We start from the raw sequence: 26660 nt of genomic DNA on the forward strand, positions 1-26660 counted from the left end.
CTTCCTTCGCGATCCTGACATCGCTGTGTCTGGGATTTGCAGCGCCGACTGTTCGCTGCTTCAAACGGGCCTGGCAGAGCGCAGGAGAGCTAGGCTCGGAACGCAACGCATTCCTTTTTTCTCACTCTCCTGGTTGGAACGCTCTCGGTTTTCCTTACACCCCTTTACAACCACCCTAGCCCTGCGGAGATACAGATCCCAACCCCCTTCTAGCGCGTGCATATTACTGCACACTTACCCAGCCACCCTCAAGAAGCATGCGCCGTTTTTTCTAAGTAGGATCTAGAAAAGTAAACTCTAGAAAAGTCCAACTCTCTCCTGGCCAAAGTAACTTTCAGACAGAGAGTTGTTAGACCTTGCGGATCCCTCGAAGCAGTGGCGGGTGATGGGGGGGGGGGGAGGGGGCTATAGCCCAGAACCGGGATCAGCGCTCTGCGATGCTAGCGAAGGCTGGAAACCTAAGCGACTTTCTTTAACCAGGGCAGGAATCCGCGAGGCTGATAATGGCCTTGGGACAAGTGTGCCAATAAACGCGGAGGTCTAATTGATTTTGGATCACACCACTAACGAGAGTGGACTGTATCCAAGAGAAACTTGAATTTCAGTAATTTACCTTTCCATCTACCCGTCTCTGTTGTCCAACTTCTGCTACAAACGTTGCATTCTCATCTCACCCGTAAATATACTTCCTCCTCCCTCTCTGGAAACTAATTATCACCGAATTCAATGTAATCCGGGTAAATGAATTTTGGAGCCAAGCGCTTTATTCCTTCCTTAGCCTTCTCCTCCGAGGCGCATTGCGCAGTCTAGCGTATAAATTACTAGTTTCCCAAACTGTTTATATACAAACGTTAAGAGGTCAGAAAGATACTAAATCGAACAGTCACGTCCCCCGCTTCCAGTCTGATTTTAATGTTAATAAAAGTTTGCCTGCGAAACCATTTCCCAACTTTGAATAAATTTATTCTGACACTGGGTTTTGTTTTTTGCCCCGTCCTCGCCATTCCCTCCCCATCCCCATCTTAAATGGCAAAGGAACAGATAGGTTTGAAACCTCAACGCGAGTACACAGCAGTTTAGGGTGGTTTTTTTGTGTGTATTTCTATACATAAAATTAAAAGTAATCTTATTTCATCTTTCAACAGAAGGGGATATTAATTTCCGCTTAATAAAAGGCTTCATGCATGCAGCAAATTTTCGTGGATCTTTAGAAATAGGACGTTGGCTGCAGCAGCCTCGCTTTTATGTTTTCCGGGATTTGGCTGTTTTTGCTTGGCATAAGTTTATATGAACTTTCAGAACTTTTATTTAAATGATGTTTTGTTGTAATCATAAAGTGAATGGGATCCCCCCACCTTCCCTTCTCCCCCCCCTTCTCCCCTGTTGGCATTTCATTTTTTACACCCCGATACATTACTTTGAAAGGAGTCCTATTCGATTCCGATCGACCTTGATTGCCAACCTATGGCTTTAGGAAGCTACCGGAGGGTTTCCTGTCTAATTTTGCTCTGAATCCTTTTGCAAGCCTGTTTCATGTCACACAGAAGACAGCGTTTCTTGGGCTCTCAGTTTTCTTTTTCAAACGTGAGTCCTGATTCTTTAGCCCCCTCCCCTCCCCCCCATGATCAGTTCCTTTTATGGGGAGTGCTGCTAATTTTAAAAGCCCATGTTCGAGTCATTTCACATTTTGCTTCAGCTGTTTTCTGTCAAATTGGCACCCCAGGGTCTGCAAAGCCGAGGAGATGAAGGATTTGTTCAGGAAGTATCCGGGATTGGTCCTGACTTTCAGCAGCATCAGTCTGAAGGGATTCCACCCCTAGGCTGAGCCCTCGATGTTCATTCATCCTCGTAGGGCGCCAGGTTCTCTCTCCCCCCACCCCCGCTTTCTTTCCCATCTCTGTCCCCGCAAAGTGTCCCAACTTTTGTTCCTTTCTGGGTCGTTTCTATTAAAGCAGGTGACGACGCCGGATGTCGAGAAGAAGATCGAGGAATATAAACGAGACAACGCGGGCATGTTCAGCTGGGAGATCCGGGACAAGCTGCTGAAGGACGGCGTGTGCGACAGAAACACCGTGCCTTCAGGTAAGTCCGAAGGGGACTCATTCAAAATGCCCTTGGGGTTTACCAGCTTCCGGATCCTTCACCCACTTAAGCCGGTTCTACAGATCGATGACGTCTGGCATGGCAGGAAAGGGCCGTAGCTCAACCTCAGAGCATCTCCTTGGCACCTCCAAGAAAGGGTTGAGAGCCTCTGCCGGCCAGTGTAGACCATACTGAGCTACCAATGGTCTGCCTAAGGCGATCTATCTTCCTAAAATATATTGATAGGGAAGTTGATTCAGTTGATTCTGGTACACCAGCTCCCAGGTAAGTGTGCGGAAGGTGCCATTTAAATTAGGGGAACGCCTCTAAAGAAAGAGGCTAGTGCCCTCGAAAACTTCGCTGGAATTGTCAACCCAGCCCTGAAAATACTTCCTTACAGCCAGTCGTTTTTACAGCTCGATCCTAAGCGGCTTTACTCGCAAGGAAGCCGCACTTAGTTCAGTGGACGAAAAGTCTAAGAAAGACCAGAGCTTTCACTCCCATGGATTTCATTGGAACTTTCCCCCACCAAATAGCACAATTAAAGATGCAGGCCGGATCGAGGTCGGTTTAAACACCATATATATATATATATATATATATATATATATATATATATATATATAATATTGTTTTAGAAGCTCGCCCTGCCTTCCTCCCCCCAGCCCCCCGCCCTGAGTTCCCATAAGAGACATCAAACGACGCTGCTCTCGACAGACTGCAGGCTTTCACGGGCCCTGTGGGGCCTTGCGCGACTTGCTGGATGAGTGTCTATGATCTGGCTTTATCTTATAGGCACTGGATGAAAGAAACCGAGGGAAAGGGATCGCGTAGCGTTGGGGAAAAGGCTGCGAGCCGGGCTAGGTAGTGGGACGTAGTAAAAGAAGACAAGCAATCTTCGTGGCTTGTCATTTCCTTGAGTTCTCATAAATCCGAGTGATCCGATTAACCACCATTGAAGCACATGTAGCGTCGAAGCATCGGGCTGGGAAGGTTTGTTTTTAATTAACATCCTAGAGCATCGCTTTCCGCTTCTCTCTCTCTCTCTCTCTCTCTCTCTCTCTCTCTCTCTTTCTCTCTCTCTCTCTTTCATTCCTTTCCTCCCAGAGCAACAATCCTGGGACGAGAATGTTTAGCAAGCCAGGGATTGGAAAAAATAAACCCCTTATTTTTTTTAAAAAATGGCACAATGTATAAGAAGCAGAAGGACATTCTTTATTTTTTATTTACCGGTATTTTGCTCATTGGGAATGGAAAAGGGCTTTTGCAAACGGTGCGACGCGATTGTGCTGTCTCGTTTTCCACTCCGCGCATCCTCTGAGAAAGAAAGGGGGGGGGGGGAATCACTCTTCCTCGGAAGAATTCCAGAAGTCTATCGAGGCGTTTCGCGCTGAACCGTCGCAAGAAGTGGATTGTAAGCTATTTTAGATCAGGAAGTGGTGGCGGGGAGTAGGTGGGCGAGAAGCCTTTGGGAACGTGGAAGGACTGATTGGTGGTGGCCCCCCGACATAGTCAAGACTTGGAAGGAATTAGTTCTTTGATGGTTCCAGCGCGGAAAAAATGCGGTGCGCTGAGTTAAAATACCCAACTTTCCTTCCCCAGGCAAGTTCATGCTTATAGCAAAAAGAAAGGAATTTAATAGCCTGATTCGCAACCAGTTTTGGGAAGCGAAAGTTTTGGATTTGAACTCAAGTTCATCCCAAAACCTTTACAAAGTTCCATTGAGATCGATGGGAGTGAAAATCCATGGGAGGAGAAGGACTTTCACTCCACCCAGCTAGATGCACCCGTGGCCCGTAGGGTTGATACATATATTCTGCTCGCTGCTGTTTTGCAACAAAGGTTGAACCTAACTCGAAATGGCTTCGACGTGAGGCTGCATTTCTATGCACGCTTTTTTGGGGTGGGGGTTAAGCCCTAATGAACACTTACTTCCAAGTAAACTTGCAGAGGAATGGGCTGCAAAGCTTCCAGAGCTCCAAGATCCGGATCCTCCGCAAGTTTATTTGGAAGTCAATCTGCACTGCGCATTCAGAGGTGTGCTCAGTGTGGCTCCTCTCAAGGCAGTGTTCATACAATTACAACCTTTTACATGATGATTATTATTTTTTAATGTAGGGTACCAACCTCTCTTTAAATCTTTCGTTTAGTTGGATTGGAGATCCTGATTTCCTCGCGCTTCAGCTGTTGATCATATTAACGCTTTTAAATGCGCACGGGGTCTTTCCTATTTATTTCTTCGTTTGTTTGTATTGGGGGTGGGCGGGAAGAATTATACATTCACTCCTTCAGTTTTTAAAAAAAAAATATGTCAAGACTGTTTACAACAGAATCGTAAAAATGCAATAAACGGCCGAGCAGTCGTAATCCTTTAAGCTACAAATCAGAAGGAGCGCTAAACTTTTCTGTGATGAGCAAGGGATCCGAAAGGATTCGCCCCGAGACTGCCAAACGCCACTAGTCCCGAAGGAGGTTCATTGCCAACCCCTCAGCACATAAGCAAAGGATGCTCTCCATAGTTAGTTGCAGCTGCTGCCGCCTCCATCCAGCTTCTGCCTTCAGTTATATTTCCCCCTCTTTCCCCAAGTGAGCTCCATCAGCCGTATTCTGAGAAGCAAATTTGGGAAGGGAGAAGAAGAAGAAGCCGAGCTGGAGAGGAAGGAAGTGGAGGAGAGCGAGAAGAAAGCCAAGCACAGCATCGACGGCATCCTCAGCGAACGAGGTAAAGGGCGGCCGGCTTCTTCTTCTTCTTTGAGGGGACCAAGGCGCCGTTAGAGAGTGCAAAGATGATTGATCAGGGCCTATAGCTTTATGGGACAGAGGAAGGTGTAGAAAGGCCGAACTCTTTGGCTAGGGGAGCCGTCGAGCATGTTGATCGAAGGGGGATGTTGGGGGGCGTCGAAAGGGTAGTACTGGCTGCTCCGTTTCCATTTAGGAGAATTTCCGGGAGAGACACTTCGGTGGTGTTTGGCTTTGGAGGGGAGGGTTGGAAATGGGCTTACCCAAGTGTCGTTCGCGATTGTGAAAAGAGGACCCTCTAAGGGTGAGACTTTTGGGCGGCAGCAATAGGTAGATTCAAGAAAGAGAGAACCGCGAACAGGTCCCTAGCTCCCTAGCCTCTGAAAGCTTTCCTGGTTGAAGAGAAGTTGGTTGAGATGACTGCTCTCCTTGTCTGCCTATCTATTGAAGGTGCACGTCAGCTTCAGCGAGATGTTGCGACTCTGTCGGCCAACAAGTGGTGCAGTTGGGTAAATTTTGATTCTGGGACTTAAGGGCCTTCGTCACTCCGGCACTTACTTAAAAACATGGTGAGCCCCTTGCTGCGTTTCCCCTGTCTACTAGCTCATTCCACTGTGCGGGGGCCCTGGACGTCTGCCCCAAAGTCCCATCCTGGCGGTACAACTGTCTTAAATAGGTTTATTTGGGAGTTTTGCAGGATGGAATTATGTATATAGGTTTAGACCTTGTGTTTAGACAGACTCTAGTTTCGGCCTAACTGTATTTATGCTACCTTTTGTCTGGGAGTCGCAGTACTATCTTTGGCGAGATCTCCGTCCGGAAGAGGACATCCCCACTGAAGGAACATGTCTTCCGCGGTTCCAACAGTACAATGATACTTGGTGTACTCCTCTTGTCCTTTTCTTGTGTTTGGCGCCTGACACAGGCAGAAATGAAAGCAGATAGAGATTCTTCCTAGGATGGAGAAAGAGCAGGGATCAAAGCTCCACTTCTGTGTGAGGAGGCTGCCCAAGGCACAGGAGCAGGGCCAGGAAGAAAGGTGGCAACCTGATCGACCACCTAGTCAGCCTGTAACCTGCAGCCGGGTTTCCCCCTTCAAATGTAAACACACTGACTACAACTCATTTTGATATTTTACGTCTGCTTGAAGTCCCACACCCATTCGGTGCGTTCAAAATCTCGGGCTGAAATCTTGAGCACAGTTGCCCAGGGGAAAGCACCCGATGAACTCAATGGGACTTACTTCTGAAGAAACAGGGAGTTGGGGTCGGGCCCTAAATGCTACTTGTCAGACAAAAAAAGAAACAAAGTCCATCCTTTCCGATGGCACGACTTCCAAATTGGTGTCCTTGCAGCTTGCTTGCGTGCCTGTTTGCTTGCTTGGAAGCAAGTCCGTTGATTTCCGTCGAGCTTCCGTCTGCATCCAGGGTCGTCGGCTGCTTTTTAACCGAAGTAAGAGAGCTCAGGGCATGGGCATAGCCAGGATTTTTTTTTTTGGGGGGGGCAGGCATTATGGGGGAGGCAGAACCGAGTTATCTGTGATGCAATTGGTCAGTTAGGTAACTATTTTTTATTTATTTACTTGATTTAGGGGGGGCAGCTGCCTCCCTGCCCCCCCTCCCGTGGCTCAGGGAAGAGTTATTATTCTCCGGCTCATCCGTGTTAGGCTGGGATGGGACGGAAAGATGACAGTCTGTCTGACCCTGAGTAAGATTTGCTCTCATCTCTCGTCTTCTCTACCCCCGTTGCTAGGAAGTCGATTTTGCTGGGCTCAGTTGCAAATTAACACGCTCGCTTGGAACTAACTTATCTGAAAACGTCGGGATGCGCGCTTTTTGCGCTGCAGAACCAGCCTGGCAATGTGTTTTAATGCAGGAATGGGGGGGGGGTGCGTTGTAGGCCTCCCGGTTCTAGCAACGTTTACGCGCAAGGAAGTAATAGTGCGATCCTATCCACGTTTACTCAGAAGCAAGTCCCCTGGCGTTCGATAGGCCTTTACTCCCTAGTAAGTGCGCCTGGGATTGCAGCCCAAGGGAGTCCCACGGAATCCCGGGGGCGCTTTATTTCCAAGCTGGAGCGCTGAGCATCTTTGCCAGAGAGACAGCGCGATCCTGCGCCCAGGAAAGCAAGTAAGCAAGCGAGCAAGATTGAATTTAGCCGGTGAACAGGCATAGGAAAGCTTTTCTCTGACTAAAATTTGGAACAGGCATGAATAGACGGAACCGGAGGTTACACCAACAACAAAGTTATCGGCATGCGTGGGTTATGGAATGGGCTGCCAGAAACGCTCGATTCAATTCTGTGTATTTCTGGGTGAGCCGAAGAAAAAAAGAGAGAGAGAGAGAGAGAGATGGATGGAGGGCACCCAGTTGTGTGAATTCCATGGCCTCTAAACAGCTCAGCTGGAGAGTTCTAGTTTCTTATTCACTTTAATTTCATGTTATTAAACAACTTGCGATCTCGCAAATTCGACCCAGAAGTGGGAAGAGTTCTGAGTCTGATGTTCCGATCAGCAAGCGTGTGTGTGAAATCTAGAAGCAGATAAGGATGCACGTCCAAAACTTCTTTCCCCTCCCCCACAAAGCAAGGCTCCCTCCCCCGCCTTTTAAATCTCACAGTATTCAGTTGGCGTTATTTATGAAGAGTTCGCAATCTGGGGGGAAAGAGGCTCTCAGTAGGGGTAGGAGTGGGGGTGGGAAGGGGGGAGGAGAGGAGGTTCGTTGTCTGAACTCGTTGTGAAAAGCTAGTTGTTCAATCGTGTGGCCAGAGCCGTTTAGTCCCTTCCCCCCTGTGTCCTTAAATCTGAACAGTATTTTGGGTTAGTCAAGCTGAAGTCATTAAATAAAAAGGGACAGGGGAGGGAACCGGGGGGGAGGAGGAGGAGGAGGAGGAGGAGGGAGAGAAGTCCTTGAGAGAAGGTCGCGATCCTGCCCGTCCCCCCCCCTCCCCGGGCTTCATGTCAAACGAGAGATCCTGCCCGTTAAAGTAGGATAGTAGCTTGCTTAAGCCATCTTTACTACTATTGTAGTGGGCTTTGCTTACTTTGAAGTAAAAATAAATAGGCTTGAGATGCCAGGAACGCAGGAAGATACCATATCTATATATCAATATCTATATGCTGCTCTGCTCCAAAGGCTACCTGGGTTGCTGATTTATAGAACTTCCAAGTTTTATTCTAGCCACAGAAGGAAGAAAGTGAAAGAATAAAGAGAGATTTTTTTTTGAAGCAAGGAACTCTCTCTCTCTCTCTGTACACACGTGCGCGCACACACACATTTAATGTGAAAAACAAACCATAGCTAGATTAATACACAGTCTGGGGCTATGATTCTATTTTGAACCTCTGCTGTGCGTGCTTAGTCTGTTGCAAATCCTGCTTCAGTCAGATCTACTACATATAGAAAGATTGCAGCTTTGCAGGAACACAGTAACAGTAATCAATGGAACTGACTTCCAAGTTAAGTGCATTTTGGGTCAGGGTGCAAGACAGATTTCCATCTGCTTCAGTAGGGTGCTTCTTCCCCACCCCACCCCCAAATTTAGAGTCTGTTGCAGTTGCCATCTAAAGGAGGGGAGGATCCTTAATCCACTTCTCTACAGGTTGTCTGTTGTTGATGTTGGAGCTGGTTTTCCAAGACCTTATGGCTTGAGTCGGCAGACGGGGCTGTTGCCAGTGCCAGGATGACTTGTTGTTTGAGGTTCCCCTCGCACTCCTCCTCCAAAGCTTGCCCCTTGCACATCCACCGTAGGCCCTGGAGAACAGGAGACAAAAAGTACCAAATGAGCTGGTCAAACATTTGTACAACTTTTCCAGCTTTTACAAAGAAGGCCTTCTATACACAATCTACACTTGGAGATGAACTTGGAAAACAAAGAGGGGAGAGTCCATTGAAACTCGCACTTTAGCTCTGGCCAGACAAAGGTTCAGCTCGCAGCAGCTTGATGTGGACAAAAGAAGGCAACCTTTTTATAATTCAAGGAGAAAAGAAGAGAAAACAGGCCCTACAATAGGGCCAGAAAAGACATTATGGGCTTGCAATGAGGGATGAATTATTCAATGAGCCCCAATAGCCAATGCTCTGAGGAGTTTTATGGACTCTCCACCGTGGAAAAAGTGGCTATTTTCACCTACAAAATGTCTCTAGCCTTTCTAGACGGCTAGAGATGCCGACAGCCATTCAGGAAGGACAACTGAAACCATTCTTTAAGACTATAGCATCCCTCCACATTGTAAAAAGAGAGGGGAGGGGGAGGTGACACCCTCAAGCCTACTAGAGATTTAAGGAGAGCTGCATCTTCACAGTGTTCAAATGTATATGTCAAGAAAGAGAGGCACAAATGGAGAAAAACAATGCCGGCAGGTTCATGGGTTTATTTTTTTATTTTCTTTAAGGCAGATTGGTCACTGAGCAGGAGGCCTCTGCACTGAATGTAGATTTCCACTCTCTTAAATCTTAGCAGCGGAATAAAATGTGGGGTGAAGAAAGGATGGCTAGGGAAGAAATAGCTAATGTTAATGGCCAACACATTTTTATTAATGATAATGCCTGTTTTCATTGCGTTGTGCCCAGTCTTGAGCTCATTTATTTGAAAATGATTTAAAATTTAGGTAAGGATCTTTGGATGGAGATGTCTTGGTTCTGGGCTAAGTCATGGTGCCAAACCTCAAGAACACCGAATAACTGTTATTTATTTTATTCAGTCCTTAACAAAATGCATTTCAGATCATTTTTGGCTTTTCAGAACACATATTCCCCAAAATGGAGGCACTCCAAGTGACAAACAGTTTTTTGTTTTGAATCAGGAAGTTTAATCATAAACATATTTGCAAAGGCTATTGGAAGTCTTGCTATTTGTTCCTTCAATATCTGTGAAATAAATGGATTTTATTTTGTCAGAGCAAAACTTAAAGGATAATTGTATTTTTTTGTTTCTTTTAACTCTAAATGTGTCTTTAGTAAGCTGATAACTACTGCAACTAATAACAGTGAGAAAAATGGAATATGGTTAATTTTCTTAGCCTCAAGAAATGGAGATTTATTGTTGCCATTATTTAATATTGATGGCTGTTTCTAAATGCTCAAAAGAACTGGTATCAGTGGATTTGTTTTGAAAACATTATGTTTGAAATGAATCTTTAAGACACTTGCCGGAATCTCAACATGTTTGTGCAGAAGTAATTATTATTGAGTTGGAGTTCAGATAACCTTACGAACTGCATCACAAGCTTTCTTTTAGATTTCCTTTATGAAGGCATTGGTTTATGACTGGTCTTGCTCTTGGTTCTGTGTTGGAAACTTTAGAATTATGAACAGAAACTTCTGTGGTAGAAACTCCAGGGTTATGAACGGTGCAATGACCTCTCATGAAATGTTTGTCCAGCAACCTCGATGAAATGTAGGCTTCACAAATTTCAGAAAGAGCTGGCTTTCTGCATCTCCAACCTTTTTTTTAAAACAACAACAACAACACGAAACAAAAACAGTTCTGGGAAAATGTAGAGAACTTTGCATAATTCACAGCTCAGTCTTTCACTATAACTTTGTTCTCAGACATGTTGACATCTAGGGATGAGATGAGTTAAGACAGAAATTGATTACATATTTTTCTTGAAATTTTAAATTGTACTCTTCAGTGCTGGATGTGGTTGAAATATTTTACTAGCACACAAAGAGATTTTGCTGTACACTAGTACATATTATTCAATTCCAGCCTTAATCTCGAAGGAAGAAAGTATTTGTTAGTGTAAGCAGCTGCTAATTTGGGAAAGATTCCTACGATTATGAGTGATTTAAGAAGAATAAATAACAACGCCCTTTCCCGAAAGCCAGTTTGTCCTAGTGGAGGTGTGATATTTGTTGTGTTGCTGGTTGCAGGAAACTCAGGCTCAAATCTCTGATTTTCCAGTTTGGGCATGCTGGCATTACTTTGCATATCCCACGTTGTAGGGTTTTTATTCAGGTAAAATAAAAAACAACAGGACAGATTTCATTTTTTTTTCAAAATACAAGTATTCAGATACCCCCAGTGAAGTGGACCCGATTATCTGATTATGTGTGAGCCTTCCTAGCTACATTTTAAAAAATGCACACTAGTTGTTGTTAAAGTTTCTGTAGCACCCATAAACAGGGCGGTTTACATTATAAAAAATACAAAAATACATAACATAGTAACAAACAAAGCAATAACACCCCCCCCCCAGTGCCATAGATTGTTTAATTAGCCACAGGCCTGAGAGAAGAGGAATGTTTTTGTGTGGTGCCTAAAGATATGTAATAAAGAAGCCATGTAGGCCTTCCTGGGGAGAGCATTCCACAAGTGGGGAGCCACCACAGAAAAGGCCTATTCTTGTGTTGCCACCCTCCAGATCTTTTGCAGAGGAAGCACACGAAGAAGGGCCTCAGACAATGATCCCAGGGTAGTTGCCTGTGTGTTAAAAATAACATTTATTGTTCCCAATTGGACCATCTCATATATAGTTCTAGAATAGGAATGACTACTCTTATTGGACCTGAGGACCACCTTCACCTTTGCCAAACCCTCCCTTCGAGGGCCACATGTCAGCATTAGGTGTTGCCACCTCCAGTCTGCACACACAACACTGGGAACCCACATTGTGGACACACACAGTAGAACCACATACACAGTCTCAGATGTTCCCTCTGCAGCTGAGGTTTAAACCTCTTCACTTAGTGCAGCACAGTCACAACTTTAATTTATTTTCTTTTTGCCAAACATCAATGGATTCTTGGGGGGCAAGAGGAAAATAAGTTGCTTGAGGGGTTGAATCAGGCCTGTGGACTAGGTTCTCTCCCCACCCCTTCACCAACCTGTTATAAGGATCCCTGTTCACGAATCGTGTTCTATGGGTAACAGTGCTGCCTCCATCCCATGAGTTGTGTTTCATCGACCTTGCAGTTGAAAGGACCTTTGGTTGTGCTTTCTATAATGGTCTCCTAAAGAAAAATAGTTCTGTGGTATTCTTGGTTTAAATTCTTGCTTTTTTGAAATGCACTCCATAAATTCTATTTCCTGTAGTTACAGTGTATGAATGCATTTCGTTCCTTGGAGGGTTGCAATATTTCTTGTGGCAGCATCTAAAATTAGATTTCAGTGTCTTCAAACTAATGCTATTGATTGTGAAGGATATGACTAAGATGCCTTAACTAATTATTTGTGCGGACCAGTGTATAGTCTCTTTTTTTAAGCGTATAATTTTTTTTGGAGTGTTATCACTTTTGGCAAAACAACAAAGTTCTGCTTGATTTCGAGTCGGTTTGTTTAGGGTCTCCATTTGAGACTGCTGCTTATTGGAAGGCCTATCCTATCCCTCTAAACCAGCCGTCCCTAACATAGTGCCTTCCAGATGTTTTGGATAACCCACTGGGGTGATGGGAGCTGTGGTCCAAAGCATCTGGAAGACAGCAATCTAGGGACTGCTCCTCTGAACAAAAGCCCCTCCAACCTTAGTTCAGGGTGCCAACAGCCTGCAAGGCTTACCCTTGTCTCTGGTTCTGCATGTACTGGGAGGGAGGGTCTGTATACTGGCAATCTACTGGAAGACAAGGCAATTGAATATCTAAGATGGGCAGTCCCCAGCTCCCAGTATGTGAAATGTGAGTCCCTTCACGTGCACGTATGTGAAGTTCCTTTTCAGCAATAATACATGGCTTCATTTCAAATGACCATGCCGTTTGCAGGCCTGGGATCAATCATGTAGATATTTCCTGCCCACTCATTGCTCTCGGCTGGGTAAGGATTGGTGTGGGAGGAACCCCTGCTATAAAAATGTGAAGTGAGTCTCAAATAAGTGGCTGCCATGTTGGTGTTGGTACTGCAAGAAGGGCACCTGTATCAGGACTGGAAACCTGCTTGTCTGAGTCCAGAGTGGTTACAAAGAAAACTTCAAAGCAGCACATACTGTAGACATGGATGGGGAAGACTCCTGAAGATGTGGCTGTGAATTGGTTTACTGCTCATGCATTTCTTTCTGCACCTCTGCAATACATTGTAAACCTGCACACTGTAAACAGATCACCACTAAGATCCCAAAATACATTGCAATAAGTTTCTAGTGCCCTGCCCCCAAATTTACCACTGTTAGAAAAGGGATGGGGGGGGGGAATCAGCATCACTGCCGCCTATGACAAACAATTACGGAGAGTTGCACCATACTAGAATCTGCAACCACGGGCACATATGGTGGTGCATCTGAGGGACACATTGATAGTCTTCTTGCAATTGCTACGAGTCTCTAAAGAAATAAAGTGGAAGAGAAGCCTTTGTGTTGACCTGAGAAGCATTCAGTGACACATGGCGGTGGTTTTTTTAAATGAATAATTACTTGACCCTGTATTGTTCTGGCTTACCTGGGGATAGCTCCCTTGTCTGTTTCCAAGTTTGGGAAACGATGTGGTTTTAGCCTGGAATGGAAGCTCTGGTCAAGTGAAAAGGAGATAGACAACCATCCTCTCTAGGCCTTCTCCCGGCTCCTTCTGAAGCATGTGCTCGGGAGACATTGCTGTTTCTTTTATTGCTGCGCTGGGTGACTCCTCCTGCTCAGCGCTTGAATGGCACTCTCTGTTCTCTGACCCAGTGGAATTGGCCTGCAGGCATGGTCACAATGAATTGTTCCCTAGTCATGTGCACTATTCCAAAGAGCTCTACTCATCCCAACCCTCTACCCTTGGCTTCAGTGAGAGAGCAATTCAGGCTGGAGCAGACTAAATTGCCTCCTTTCTTTCTCTCTTACTTTCATCTCGGCCAAGCCCTCCCTCCCTTCTCTTTATTTCTTCTTTGCCCGAGGCACACATTAGTGCAATTTCTTCAGCCACCACTATTTTGAAGGGGTGTGTGTGTTGTGGAGTGGAGGGTTCTTTCTTTCTTTTTGAGAGAGAGAGAAAAAAAAAGATGCGGACACAAAAGGCCCACTCAGTAACTAAAAAGCTGAGACCAATGCGGCTTCTCTAGCTGGGTGATGCTTTTCCTGTTTGTGAGTTTGGGGAAACATTTTTTGCTTTGTGCTCTAATAGAACCAGAGGACAGATGCTGACTGTAAACGGGACACGCGACAACCGGCCTCTAGCTTAAATATTTTGAAGCAGCATTACAATTACTGACTTGATACGCCAACTTTGAAGTGGTTGCACATGATCTAAGAGACTGTTGGGCCTCTATGGATGATCAGATGTTTAGGGTTTTGTTGCTAGACATGGGTTTTAAAGGATATTTTTTGGCTCATTAAAGCATATAAATATTTTGCAATGACTAGTCAAAGCGGAGATAACGTTGTCACATCCAGATCCCAGGCTGTCATTAATCATTTTCTTTATTATCACAGAAGAGCTTACTGGTCCTGAATGGGGGAACAGATCATTTTCATTTTCTACTGCTACTTCTTTAAGGATTGATTCATGTGTACTCCATTCAAGTGGCAGAAGTGATCAAGTGACAAGCTATGTGTGCCATATTTGTGTGAAGATGTGGTGGCGTCAGGAAAGAAAGAAAGAGGGGAAGCAATTTTCTAGGTGCGAGAGTTGTGTCCCTCATGCTAAGATCACAGAAAGAAAAATAACAGTATTTGCTAATGACAGGAGTCCAGAAATAGGGGAACAAGTGGGGAATTGTTGGGGTGTGGGTGTGTTTGTCCTTCTGTAGATATGCTGGTAGGCCTTCCTTGATACATAAGAAGAGCCTGTTGGATCAGACCAAAGGCCCATCTAGTCCAGCAGACTCTTCCTTCATGGCCAACCAGATACCTGTGGGAAGCCTGCAAGTGAAACCCGAGAGCAACAGAGCTCTTCCTACCTGCGATTCCAAGCAACTTTTTATAAGAAAGCTGTGTGTGTGTGTTGTTACAGGGTAAATCAGCTATGTTCTTAACATGAACATCTTCAGAGAAACCAGGGCTGACCCAAAGCATACTGTATTGCTGTCTGACTGAGGCTAAGGACAAAACAGTGTTGAATCTTGTTTCAGCACTGGTGGAAGGTCTGTGTTGTCCCGAGGGTGGCAGTCTAGCTCAGTGGGGATAGGGCACCCTTAGTTCTGTCCTCTGGCACCTTGCTGCCACCCCCTGTTCCTCAGCGTCAGCTGCCTGAGGGGGCTACCTTACTCTGCCTAATTGAGTGAATAAAACTATTTCACAGATCTTCTTTGATAATCTTGGCAACTTTGCTGAACTGGGAGGATTTAAACAAAGCAACACCACTGTTGGAATTGACAGTCTTGACTGTATGAATGATTTTGTTTTTTTAAGTTTCTCTACTCCTGATAGAAAGGTAAACTCAGTGGTCACAAATCCTTGTAGAGTGTAAATGCTGAGGCAAATCTGGTTTTGCTGCAATGTGAAGTGTAGGGTGAACCACCAAATATTCCATTCAAAGCATTCTAAAGTATTCAAACACTTGCTGTATTCCATTCTAAACCTTTTTTTGGTAAATTCAGCAATACACAGGACGTAATGTTTTAGGAGTCTAATCAGACTCACACAGAAAATCCATTGCAAAACTAAAGGTGTGTGTGTGTAATTCTAGGAAGTTTCTGAGATGCATTGAAAGATTGAGATATTTCCAGTAACTAGAATACTGTAGGCTTGGCAAGGGCCTAGTTCACCTTAGATTAGGTTTAGTTTAGTGTTTAATATTGTAATATGCTTTAGGGAGAAGAGATCAAGCAAAGTTGAGCTTGATAGATCGTCAGGAGTCCCCCAGGGGCAGTTTATAAAACAGCAGTGGGAAATGAAGCAGAACTACAAAGTACTCAATGGTTAATTTAAGAAGAAATTGAGTGAAACACAAAGCAATAAATCAGAGCAATCTTGTCAGTGTAGGCTTCTCATTGTAAAATGCCATCTTCTATTGCACGGAACAAGAGTAAGGACTGAGCAGACAGGCTATCCAATTTGCAAGAATTTGAAATTGCTTGCCAAATTCAGGGATCATTTTGTTAGGAAACATGATATACAGCAAGACAGTGTGTCCCGCAAGGCTTTGTTTAATAGCCAGTGGGGCACCCCTTTCTTGTCTTTGCCCTGAGGTACTCTGTCCTATCACATGCTGTTTCCCTAATTCAGTTTTGAAATTCATGTTACTAGAGAAAATCAAACTGAAATATTGTGAAATCAACATTAAAAACTCACAACAGACCAATGACAGTTTAATAGGGTGATGGGAGATGCCTGTTTAATTGGTTGCACATCAAGATGCCCCATGAAAGGCTACATGATAATTCTAAGGGCGTGGAAGTTTTCAGAGTGATCCAGAGTTTACACCTGTAACTAAGGAGGCAGTAAAAGGCAATTAAGCAGTCAGTTGGATATCTTATCTTTCTGGGTGCTCCTCTTGTTATTTACAAGTAAGAATTACAATCTGAAAAGGAAGTTCCAGCATCCCTGGCAAATATTAATTATGTACTAATTTGGGGATAACTTTAAGTGCTACTAACATGGTAGTAGCTCACTCTCTCCTGGCTGTTGATGCTCCATTGTAATTCCTGAGATCAAAGAAGGGTCATTTCAATTTATCTGTCTTGGAAAATCCTTCTTTGTGTCCTTAACCCTCCATGGATTAATGACTGCATTGCCTATGGCGATCCATGAGATTAAAGAGAGTCTGTATACATATCCTTCATTTTAACAGTCAATGTAATTATACATATATGAGGTTATTCTATTTATATCCAATTCATTTTGGGTATAGATGCCGGGCAACCCAATTAATCTTCAGTTAAAACAAAGTTTCATTGTCACTTATTTTGAAATTACATGAGCAGGCATTTTTTTGTGTATTAGTAGAGTTCTTACAGGAACAACAATGCTTTTAAAATTTACTTTTAACTGATTTAAGCCAGTAATAATGGTAGCCTGTAAGTTCAAGAGCCTGATCTTAAAAATGCAGTGAGACTTAACTTATTGAGCAAATGTGTTTAGAACTGAGCTGCAAGAAGCTAATGTAAGTTTATATTAAAGTTGGTTTGGCATATCATGTGATTAATACTGGAAACCAATGAAACTACAGATGGCCATAACCACATCATGTGTCCTTTCCATGTTGGTTTTGCATTTAGAACGTCACTAGAGCAGTGTGCGATGAAACCATGTGGTAGGGACAGCCACACTCCTCAAGCAACTTAATAAAGGTTTGATCACCAAGAAAAAGCATCCCGCATGTGTCCAGCAAAGGGCATCCTCGGCCCAATTCTCAGCACATCATGCTGGTAGGGTTGTTTCTATGTATGCATTGTGTCTCAGATTAGTGTTCAAATTCCAGGGCCTTAGAAAGTGCCCATCAGATTCTGACCCTGAGCAAGCAGTGATGATCAAGCAGGTTTCAGGTTTACACTGGGTGGTTCAGAACAGTCGATGCAACTGCTCTAGCATAAGTAGGTTGAATAACTCCTGTACTGTATGCAAGTGGACATTAAAAATGGTCTCAGAAGATATAGGCATTTAGAAGTTGGCCTACTAGCCTGCATCCATGATGCTTATTCCTGGGTCAGATGGGGTCCTGCAGCTTGCATATACTGGGTGAGGCAGTCCAGATTAGTCCCTTGCTTGCTTTGTTGGGGGCAAGTGCAGAACTGCACAGTGGTTTGCATGTCTAGCATCTTTGGGAGGAAGTTCTGCTGCCTTTTCCCAGGGACTTACAGCATTTCCAATTGTACTCAAGGTGACATTCAGGTGGGAATACAGGCAGCTGGGTGGTGGATGCGGTCTCAGTGGAATTTTGTCAATGCAACATACAATACATCCACTTACGTGCTTATGCGTCATTTCCTGAGGATTCATGTACTGCCCCCTTGCAGAATTCTGTGCCACAAAGCTAACAGGAGTAGTCCTGTGGAAAACAAACAGGTTTTAGCACTGGAAAGTAAGCAATTTCCGAGCTGTGTAACTCAAACAAGCATTTGTCTTATGAAGGGTGAAGTATGTGCCTTATGCAATCAAACTGTGAATGTACAGCCTGATGCAATGTATACAGCTCTTGACTCCTATTTTTGGAAACAATGACACAGAAGCTTTTTATCAGGTGGCATCTTCAGGGGTGTGGTGTGGTGGAACACAGCAAAACACAGGGTGAGAAAGGCTTCAGAGAATCTGAAGATCAATTTTTGGTAGTATACTCTAATAGCGTAGAGCTTTAATCGTTACAAGAGAAGTTGTGATGGGTAAAAGTTAGGTTCTAGACAAGTCTGCTTTTACAAACATCACTTTTAAAAGTCGTGGATTTGCATTTGCTTTACTTCAAGCAATTCCTTCAGTGGAATGACACTCCTTACAAACATTTGTTGTGTATGTTTGTGTTCAGATTTAATGCAATCATTAGTTCTTTTCTCAAAACAAAGTATTCATAGAACAGAAGGTTTTGAGTGAAGGCCTTCAGTTCCCAAAGTGCTGGATACATCACTGGGCTTCACTGGTATGTCTCATTTCTTGATTAAAAATTGGTTAAAGAGTCAGTCCTCTTATCTGGGAGTAAACACAACTGAATCTAGTTTAAACATGAAATACACACTGTAAAATACTTGGGGCACAATCCAGTCAAACACAAATATTTTCCAGTCCCATTTGGATAGATTATGCCATTTTGATTTTATGTTGGTGTGCAACATACTGATGTCAATTGGGATTTCCTTCTAAGTAAGTGTGCATTGGACTTCAGCTGTGATCCTTAGTCACTTTCTTAGAAATCAATTTAAATAGTTCTGCAGAAGTGAAGAGAATGAAACAGCTTCCATCTAGACTTCAGCACAGTTTAACAACTTCATGGATTGAATTTCCTTTATTTCTCTTTCCCAAATGGATAAGTAATACATGGTTTCATGTCCATATTTATTTATTTGCAGTCCTGCACGTATCAGTTACAGAGGGCCTTGTTAAGAATTTGTATATCCATTGTGTGTCTCTCTTTTTTTAAAAAAAAAGTTCAAAAATGGATATGCAGCTATTTCTCTGTGAGACTTGTAGTAGCACATCATGGTGTTGTGAATATCACATGAAAAGTAAACAATGGGCAATAGACATTCTGGAGGTCAGACAGCTTGCTGACTTGACACAGAACAAAGTCTGCTGACTATGACTGTTTTAACAAATGACACTACAAAACATTTTTGCTGCTCCCTCTTCATCTTTGTGCCTTGTGTGAATGTTGTTGATACAGCACAAAGAAAAGAACCATTTTTATATACATTCCTGTTCAATATAAATTTTACTTTCCAGTTAATAATAATAATAATAAATTTTTTTTTAGCAAAAATGCCTTACGTCAGTTATAGTGAGCAACCTATTTGGACTACTTACATAGGAACATAGATGGAAGGACCCATTATTGCCAACAATGGAAGAATGGCTGTTAAAACTAACAGACTTAGCTGAGATGACAAAATCAAATTTAATCATTGTTAACATCTGTTAAATATTGAAAACCTCTCATAGACTTTTTGTGTGAAAAAGAAAAAGAAAATGAAAAAAATGTCATTTGGATTTGAGGATTGACGATAGTGTTTGTTTATAGAAAGCGGCTTCGTTGGGTGTTATATTGGAGTCGACAACGTGAATACTGTTTATATATAGTGGACAGATGAAGAATTGGAGGTCCCTTACCTTCTGAATTTTATTTGTGCTCTCTCTCTTTTAACTTCTGTTCAATTTCCTTTTCCTTATTTGTCTCTTTCTCGTTCTTTATTCCTTTCTCCCATCACTTCTCTTTATCTTTTTATTGTATTTAGATCAAAGTCTTAGTTTGGACAAAAATGGGAAACTATATTTGATAATGAGTTTTGTATTTTTCTCTATAAACCCTAATAAAATTTATTTTTTTAAAAAAGAAACATGGGAAACTGCTTTATACTGGGTGAGACCATTAGTGCATTTGGCTGGCAGTAGCTCTCCAGAGTTTCACTAAGAGGGTCTCCCCCCAGTGATATCTGAAGATGCTGGGAACTAAATTTGGGCACTTTTGTGTGCAAAACACAATCCTTTACCCCAACTTGAAGTCTTCTCCCCAAAGCACCAGCCTTAATTCTTCTCTAAGCATTGTCTGATTATCTGAATATATTTTGTTAAGAAACCAACCAGCCAACCATTGTACTTCAAGTATATTAGTACATTTTCTTGGTGTTTTTAGACTATCCATAAGCTCTTGTCCTGCTCCTACTCCTTTTGAAGTTCTATGGAGCAGCCATGCAGAAAGAATGGAGTTTGTACTTCCATCCACATGTGCACATTTGCCATTTGATGTTCAATGCACAAAACATCTACCAGTCAAATTCTGTCCCCCACCCCTGTTTTAAATTCAAAGGGATATCGTTTTCTGCTGTGGTTCAATTTTGACCTCGCATTGGATGTTTCACAAGTATGCCGAGATTGTGGGTGTTATCTCTTGAGAGGCAATATTTCCTGATAAAGTAAAAGCTAATTGGTTCCGTTAGTTGTAAGATGCAAACGCGCCTGACTGTAATGCTACATCTGAAATAATACTTTATCTATGTGAATGATCCTGGCATATCTATATGATATCAGCACATTAAGGTTACTCTGCCTGCCTCCCGAAGATGTATTAACAGTGCTGTCCTGCTTTCCATTTTTAAAGGGCAGAATGAGAAGCCTGAGGCTCTGTGCTTGGCCAGATGAACAAGTGGAAAGGAAGGGGTTGGCCTTTCCTTTCCTTGCCAACTCAGCAGTGGAAGCCTTTGGGAGAAGTCTACCATTTTCTCTCTCTTCCACTTTTGTCCTGTCTACTGTCCACACATGAAGACATTAATAAAAGACTACAAAGTTAGTCTAAATGAGACTGATTTGAAACTTTGTCCTGAAACAGTAACTGCAGACCTTTCAAATATCCCTATTTTCCAGTCTTGGATTTGCAGAAACTTGTTCCAGTTTCTGATCTGATCCCATAATTTCTTAGGACATCCCTATTTTCATCTGAGAAATATTGGAGGGTATGGAGTTATGCGACCCCTGACTATACAACCTTTAGAAGACATTTGAAGGCAGCCCTGTATTGGAATGATTTTAAAGTTTAATGGGTGGTGTATAAATAATAGAATTATTATAATTATGGAATAGGATGTCCCTATTTTCATCAGAGAAATGTTGGAGGGTATGTAACTGTGATCAGCCATGGATCATGTGAAGTAATAACAAATTAGAGTGCCTTTGAGCATATGCAAAGTGATTTCATTATATATTTATTCTGTCAGCTCTGCTGAATGTGGTGCAAGTCTAGCTGCATTGTCCTTTTCAGAGTCTGCCTATTGTTTTTCCTCCATAACAAACTTGAGCAGATGGATAGAACCAATGTCAGGTCTGGTCAGGCTGGCATTTCAACTTCTAGCCTTTCCCCTCCTAAGACACTAGCTGCAATGTGACCCTAAGAATAGGGTAATGGACTGAAATGGAAGAGATATCATTTTTCACTAGGCCTCTGGGCTGCTGAATGAGGATGGAAAGAGTCTTTCCCTCCTCTCCCCTGCTGAGCTTGATGCAATGGCTTCTGTGAAGTATTGGTTGATGGAAGGAGGAGTCAGGCTTCTCAGCAGTGCTGATGAAAGCCATGCACCCCTTCTCTTCCCACATGTATTTCACATAATTGGGAAAGAGTTTTTCTGCTCAGGTTCCACTTATGGGTTTCCCACAGACATCTAGTTGGCCACTGGTAGGATGTTGGACTATAGATGGGTCATTGGCCTAATACAGCAGTCCCTTCTTTAAGGTTCTTATCACATCTCTATGAATCCAAATAGAAATCATGTGATCATTTTCATATTATGGGTTTTTTGAATGCTTTTTTATGTACTGTACATGTGAATAAATCTCTATACACACAAAAAAGGAACTGTTCAGAACTGGGTGTGGTGGGAACACAGAGGTGCTGTTTATGCTTATTGAATTGCCATGGTAACATATCTGAATCTCCTCTGATGTTGTGATAATGCTCTAACCAAGAACACTAGAAATTTTTTTTGGGATAGCTTGGGAAATGAGTGAAATCTGTGAGCCTCCAAGAATGGAGATATATACCTGCTCATTTATCAAATGCATGTGATAGGCAATCTGTGCATCTAATTACACAACTTACTGGCAAACATTATGTGCCCCTAAAGACTAAGACTTGTGCTCAGTTTTTTTTGTCACTCTCTCCCATCAGTGTACAAAATCAAATAGTTTGTTGGTCAGGACAAGCCACAAATTGCCAGAGATCTGCCCACAGTTTACTATGCCCTAAAACGAGGTGTGATTAAAAAAAAAAGTAGCCTAGGAATCTTTTGTTGTTGAGAATAATACACTTGGTACAATGGAATGCTTTTCTTCCAGTTATGTATGGGTGAGTGTCAGTCAGTCCCAGAAGAACCTCAGAGACTCACAGGAGAGTTACTAGGCGCTTCCATGAATTTCTGTAACTTTGAAAGAGGCATGTAAATTTTCCAGTGTGAAGAAGGAATAATGCTAAGAAGGAACAATACCCCAAATATTCAACTCTTCAGGTACATGCTATTCTCCCCAATTAGATTCAGAATTGAATCCAAACATTTAAACCATTTAATTATGTATTTTATTAGATTTTTTTCTACTTGCCCTTTACCATAAGGTCCCTGGGATGGGTTGCTACAATAAAATATACAATTATTAAACAGTTTAGCCCCTTCCCCCAGAACAAGAAAAATTAAAAATTAATTAAAAACATTTCCGTATATTAAGAAAGTACAAACATTTAAAAACGACTCCACATATAGATGTAGTTGAAAACGGTTCCTATACAGATGTAGAACAGGATAATGAACACCACTCAAAAGGCTCGTTGGAGGAGGAAGATCTTCAGTAGGTAGTGAGAAGAAACAGTGCAAGCATCTGTTCCAAACCAAGTATCCAATCTGAAGTGGAATGTGTAGTCATTCATTCATAAATGTGGTGGCAAAACTGGAACACAGTAGCAAATATTCATTCTCTTGAACATGGAGTCTTCTTTATGGTATTAGTCTTGAACATTTTTAACTATCCCCACCCCCAAGGATATTGTGAATTAGCCTATGCTGTGGGATCTTTGGATGAGAAAGTCAGGATAGAAACAAGCGAACAAATGTCCAGTTATGACTGATTGTATGTTGGTAGCAGAGTTTGAAAACTCTCAGAATATGAAGGCCCAACTTTTAAAAATGGCATTAAAATTGAATTATATTTTTGTAGCCAGAAATGTGAATTTGGTGGTTTCCAACCTGTGACATTTAATTGAGCTGCACAGGAGGCCACATTAGCATTTGCCCCCCCCCCAGTAAGCTGATGTGTCATTGGATGAATCAGTAGCTATGACATGCCCCAACTCCTTCTCAATATTCCATAGGGTGTTTACTTTTACTCATAAGGTGAGACTCTCAAATGGTATGTGGCTGGAAAGGGAAACCACAGTTCAAAAAGGCAGGGAGAAAATAATTCAGTGTGGAGTGACATCCCAGTTTTCACACTCATGCATTTCGCAATGTGGGTTGGGGCAACAGGGCAGCACTGGGTAATGCTAAAAGGAAAGCTGTGGCAAGCAAGGCTCACCTGCTGCAACTGCTATGCCATATTACACATGATGCTTCTGACCTGCATATACACCCAGAACACATTCAGGGACAATCTTATGGCAAGATCCGCCAGGATGAGCAGCTTAGGACACAGCAGATCTCTGGCTCAGCCAGCTGTTTCCCCAATCCCATCTGAGCTGAAAATACATCAGTATAACTTGCTCAGCTGGGGCTCAGCCAGCTGAGCCAAAGTTTTCCGAGCAGAGGCCAGTGTATGTCCTCCCGAAAGGTTGATCATGGGCACGGTGGTATGAAACTAGAGGGAGAGGGGCTTGGGCTGGAGACTAAATTCGTTTAGCTTGGTCACATCACTTGGTGTCATTGCTGGTCCAGCAGCAGGAAACAGAATACAAACAGAAACCTATGGGCAAGACTGGCCCTGGTAAACTCTTGCGAGACCTGATGATCTGTGCCTCCTACTTTCCCCTAAGTCTCCTCCCCAGCTAGCAGTCTTAAACTCCATCAGAGAGGGGCTCCATGCACTCTCTGAGCTCTTTGCTCTGCTGTGTGCAAAGCTCTCCATGCCCTTGGATACAAGGGAAATGAATACAGTAGGACTGGCTGTGAATCTGTTGAAGCCTCAGCCCCCACTTCCTCCCCAGCTGCCTGTCCTACATCTGCACTGCTTTCTGCCTCTTCTTCTTCTCTCTTACTCAAGCCCGTTGCTTGTTCAGCATCCAGCCTTTCTGCACTCCCCTGTCATCCTCTGACCTGTCTTCTGTGTGCCACCACCAACTCCCCTGGCTCTGAGCCTTCCTCTTCCAAGGCTTTCCTAGGGAGTTCTCCAGCTAGTGCCTCCCACCACTTCTCCTCATCCAGCCAGTCCCTGACACTTGGCAACTGAGCATAGAACACTGTTTTTCATCTCTGCCAGACTTTGAATCTGGTGTAACTTTGTGCCGGCTTAACTTACACTGGTCTGCTTTATGCCGGTTTCTTGTGCATAAGTTTGCTCCTTACGTAGAAGGTGTTACATATTTTTCAAGTTGTGTTCTTAGCATATATAACTCACAATTCTCCTAAAATTCATTCTGTTGTCTCACCCACTCCAACAGCTAGTTAGTGAAAGTAGGGAAGTTTGCTTACATCAAAATCTTAAACACATTGACTTAGACACTTACTATAATTACTTATTTTGTTTCATTTATAAATCACTTCCTATGAAGCATCTTGAAGCAATTTCAGAGCACAATAAAAATAAACAAAACAACTGCACATGTAAAAAAACAACAACATTATATATATGACAACAGTTAAAACAATTGCATAAAGAAAAACAATCCAAATCCAACCCCGCTAATTTTATTGGTTTCAATAGAACTTGCTTCCATGTCCGTATGTATCATAAGTCCTTTATATAATAATATCATGTGCAGCAAACATGCATTGAGATAGTGTTTAGATTTGCCCAGTATATACATGATAATGGTTAGGAGAAATACTTGCATAATGTGAAGAGGAAGAGTTAACTATATGAAACCTTTCAGCATGCTCCTGTTAAATTTGAGAGCGATTACAAAACGCCATGTTAATACTTTACAAGGAAGTAAAGATGATCACATATGGGATTTCTTTTGCTGATTGTGCTTCCATTTCAAAGTGCATGTACAGGTGAGCACATGCCAGTGGGGGCTGATGCCCAGTGGGACAAGTAGCAGGGAAGGGAGGGAAGCCAACAGGAGATGGAGCCAGAGACAATAACAAGCAAAGCCAACTAATTATTGAGTTCTACTCTTTTTTACTTCCTCGTGAGTTCTACAAAGGCAGCACTGAGACGGAGGAGGAAGTTAATAGCCAGTGCTGCCCTCAGGACTGGTTGTAAGGGTGGCTGGGGGAAGGTTAGTAGGGGAGTGCCCCATTCATCCTAATGGACCATTCTCCATTGACACATGCATATATATGGGGTGTGTACATGTATGATCTTCTGCACTGGTTAACCAAAAATGAGTTGTCTTTGAGGTAAAACCCACACAGCTGATGACACTGTAGATGCCCCAAAGGTCAGAAAAATAAAAAAGCGATGCTTCTTTTCTCTGAACTGTTTTTAAGCATTTCACTTCTGAACTAGGCATTGAAAATGACTGAGCTGAAGTTATTGACTCTGCAAAAGAACCTTGCAAAGTAAAGCCATTTACCTGCAAGTCAGTGGTTCAAATCTGCCTGGAGAGTGAACACTGTCGCATTGGCAGAATAAAGATACTTTGCAGCCAAGTAGTTTGGGAACGCAATCCAGCCCTGAACTGGAGCCCTGGTGGGTTCCAAAAGAGGCCACAGACAGACAAACCAGTTTTGAGACACAGCTGCCATTCACGACTAGCCAAAACTGTTATGAAATGCCCCTCACTGTTTCCTGATGGGTCTGAAACACTTGTTTCACTCACAGTATTAAGGATGGTTTGGCTCTGGCTTTGCACTAGTGACCCAACTGCCGGAGGCGTTGGCTGTGTTCTTATTTTGCAACATGTGTTAGGTGTGTCACAGAACCGACTGACTGTGGGTGTGCTTCTTCTAAGGTATTTTTCCTTTACTATTAAATAAGATGGATTGCTTGGTTATCGGGGAAAGCCCCTAATATTGCACCAGAGTCATTATTCCTGGCCTGTACAAGTTTGTTCTGGGTATAAGCTTCTTCAGGTATCTGAAGAAGTGTGCATGCACATGAAAACTTATACCCAGAACAAACTTAGTTGGTCTCTAAGGTGCTTCTGGACAATTTTATTTATTTAGATATAAATATATTTATGAAACCTAATTAGGCTATCAGTTAGTGGGATCATTTGTAAAAATAATCTAAACAGCTTTATTACAAAAGAGGTGCCCAGCTGCTTTTCAACAAATTACCAGGAGAAACCAGTTCTGAATAATGCTAGAAAACTAATATTAATGGCCACACCCTGGCTTTAGTTACACCTTTTTGAATTATTGTTAAATCCATTTTTGGATATCCCCAATTTACTCATACTGTGAGTCAGGTCAGAATAATCTCCTGATATTTGTGTTTGATATAGATTGAACAAGAGAAGTAATTCAGGGACCTTTTCCTAGGGCAGGTCATGTAGCCAAGTTTGAAAACATCCATTACAGGATTTTGTTTCCTGTAATTATTTCTCTTTGGTGTCTCTTATTTTCTTCCTTCAGCAAAATGCTGGTAGAGGTTTGAGGATGAGTTAATATTCTATTTAACTCCAGAATACATTAAATCAAGTTGTGTACTGGAGCTTCACATGTGTTTTCTGTTAAAATATTTAGAGTTCTTTGTCGTTACAATGCAG

At 42.8% G+C, this 26660-nt stretch overlaps 1 protein-coding gene across 3 annotated transcripts in view; it reads left to right on the forward strand.

Moving 5' to 3' along the window:
* Positions 1 to 26660, forward strand: part of PAX3 (paired box 3) — a 104492-nt gene that overhangs the window by 3564 nt on the left and 74268 nt on the right. Inside the window, exons 3-4 of one of the 3 annotated variants that reach the window (XM_081006946.1) lie at positions 1953 to 2082; positions 4670 to 4804. In XM_081006946.1, the coding sequence (XP_080863072.1) occupies positions 1953 to 2082; positions 4670 to 4804 (265 nt within the window). The remainder of the gene's footprint in view (positions 1 to 1952; positions 2083 to 4669; positions 4805 to 26660) is intronic. The other 2 variants (XM_081006947.1, XM_081006948.1) reach the window with 2 other exon arrangements.

The sequence above is a fragment of the Podarcis pityusensis genome (genome assembly GCF_964106645.2).
Source record: "Podarcis pityusensis genome assembly, chromosome: 5".
Classification (NCBI taxonomy): Eukaryota; Metazoa; Chordata; class Lepidosauria; order Squamata; family Lacertidae; genus Podarcis; species Podarcis pityusensis.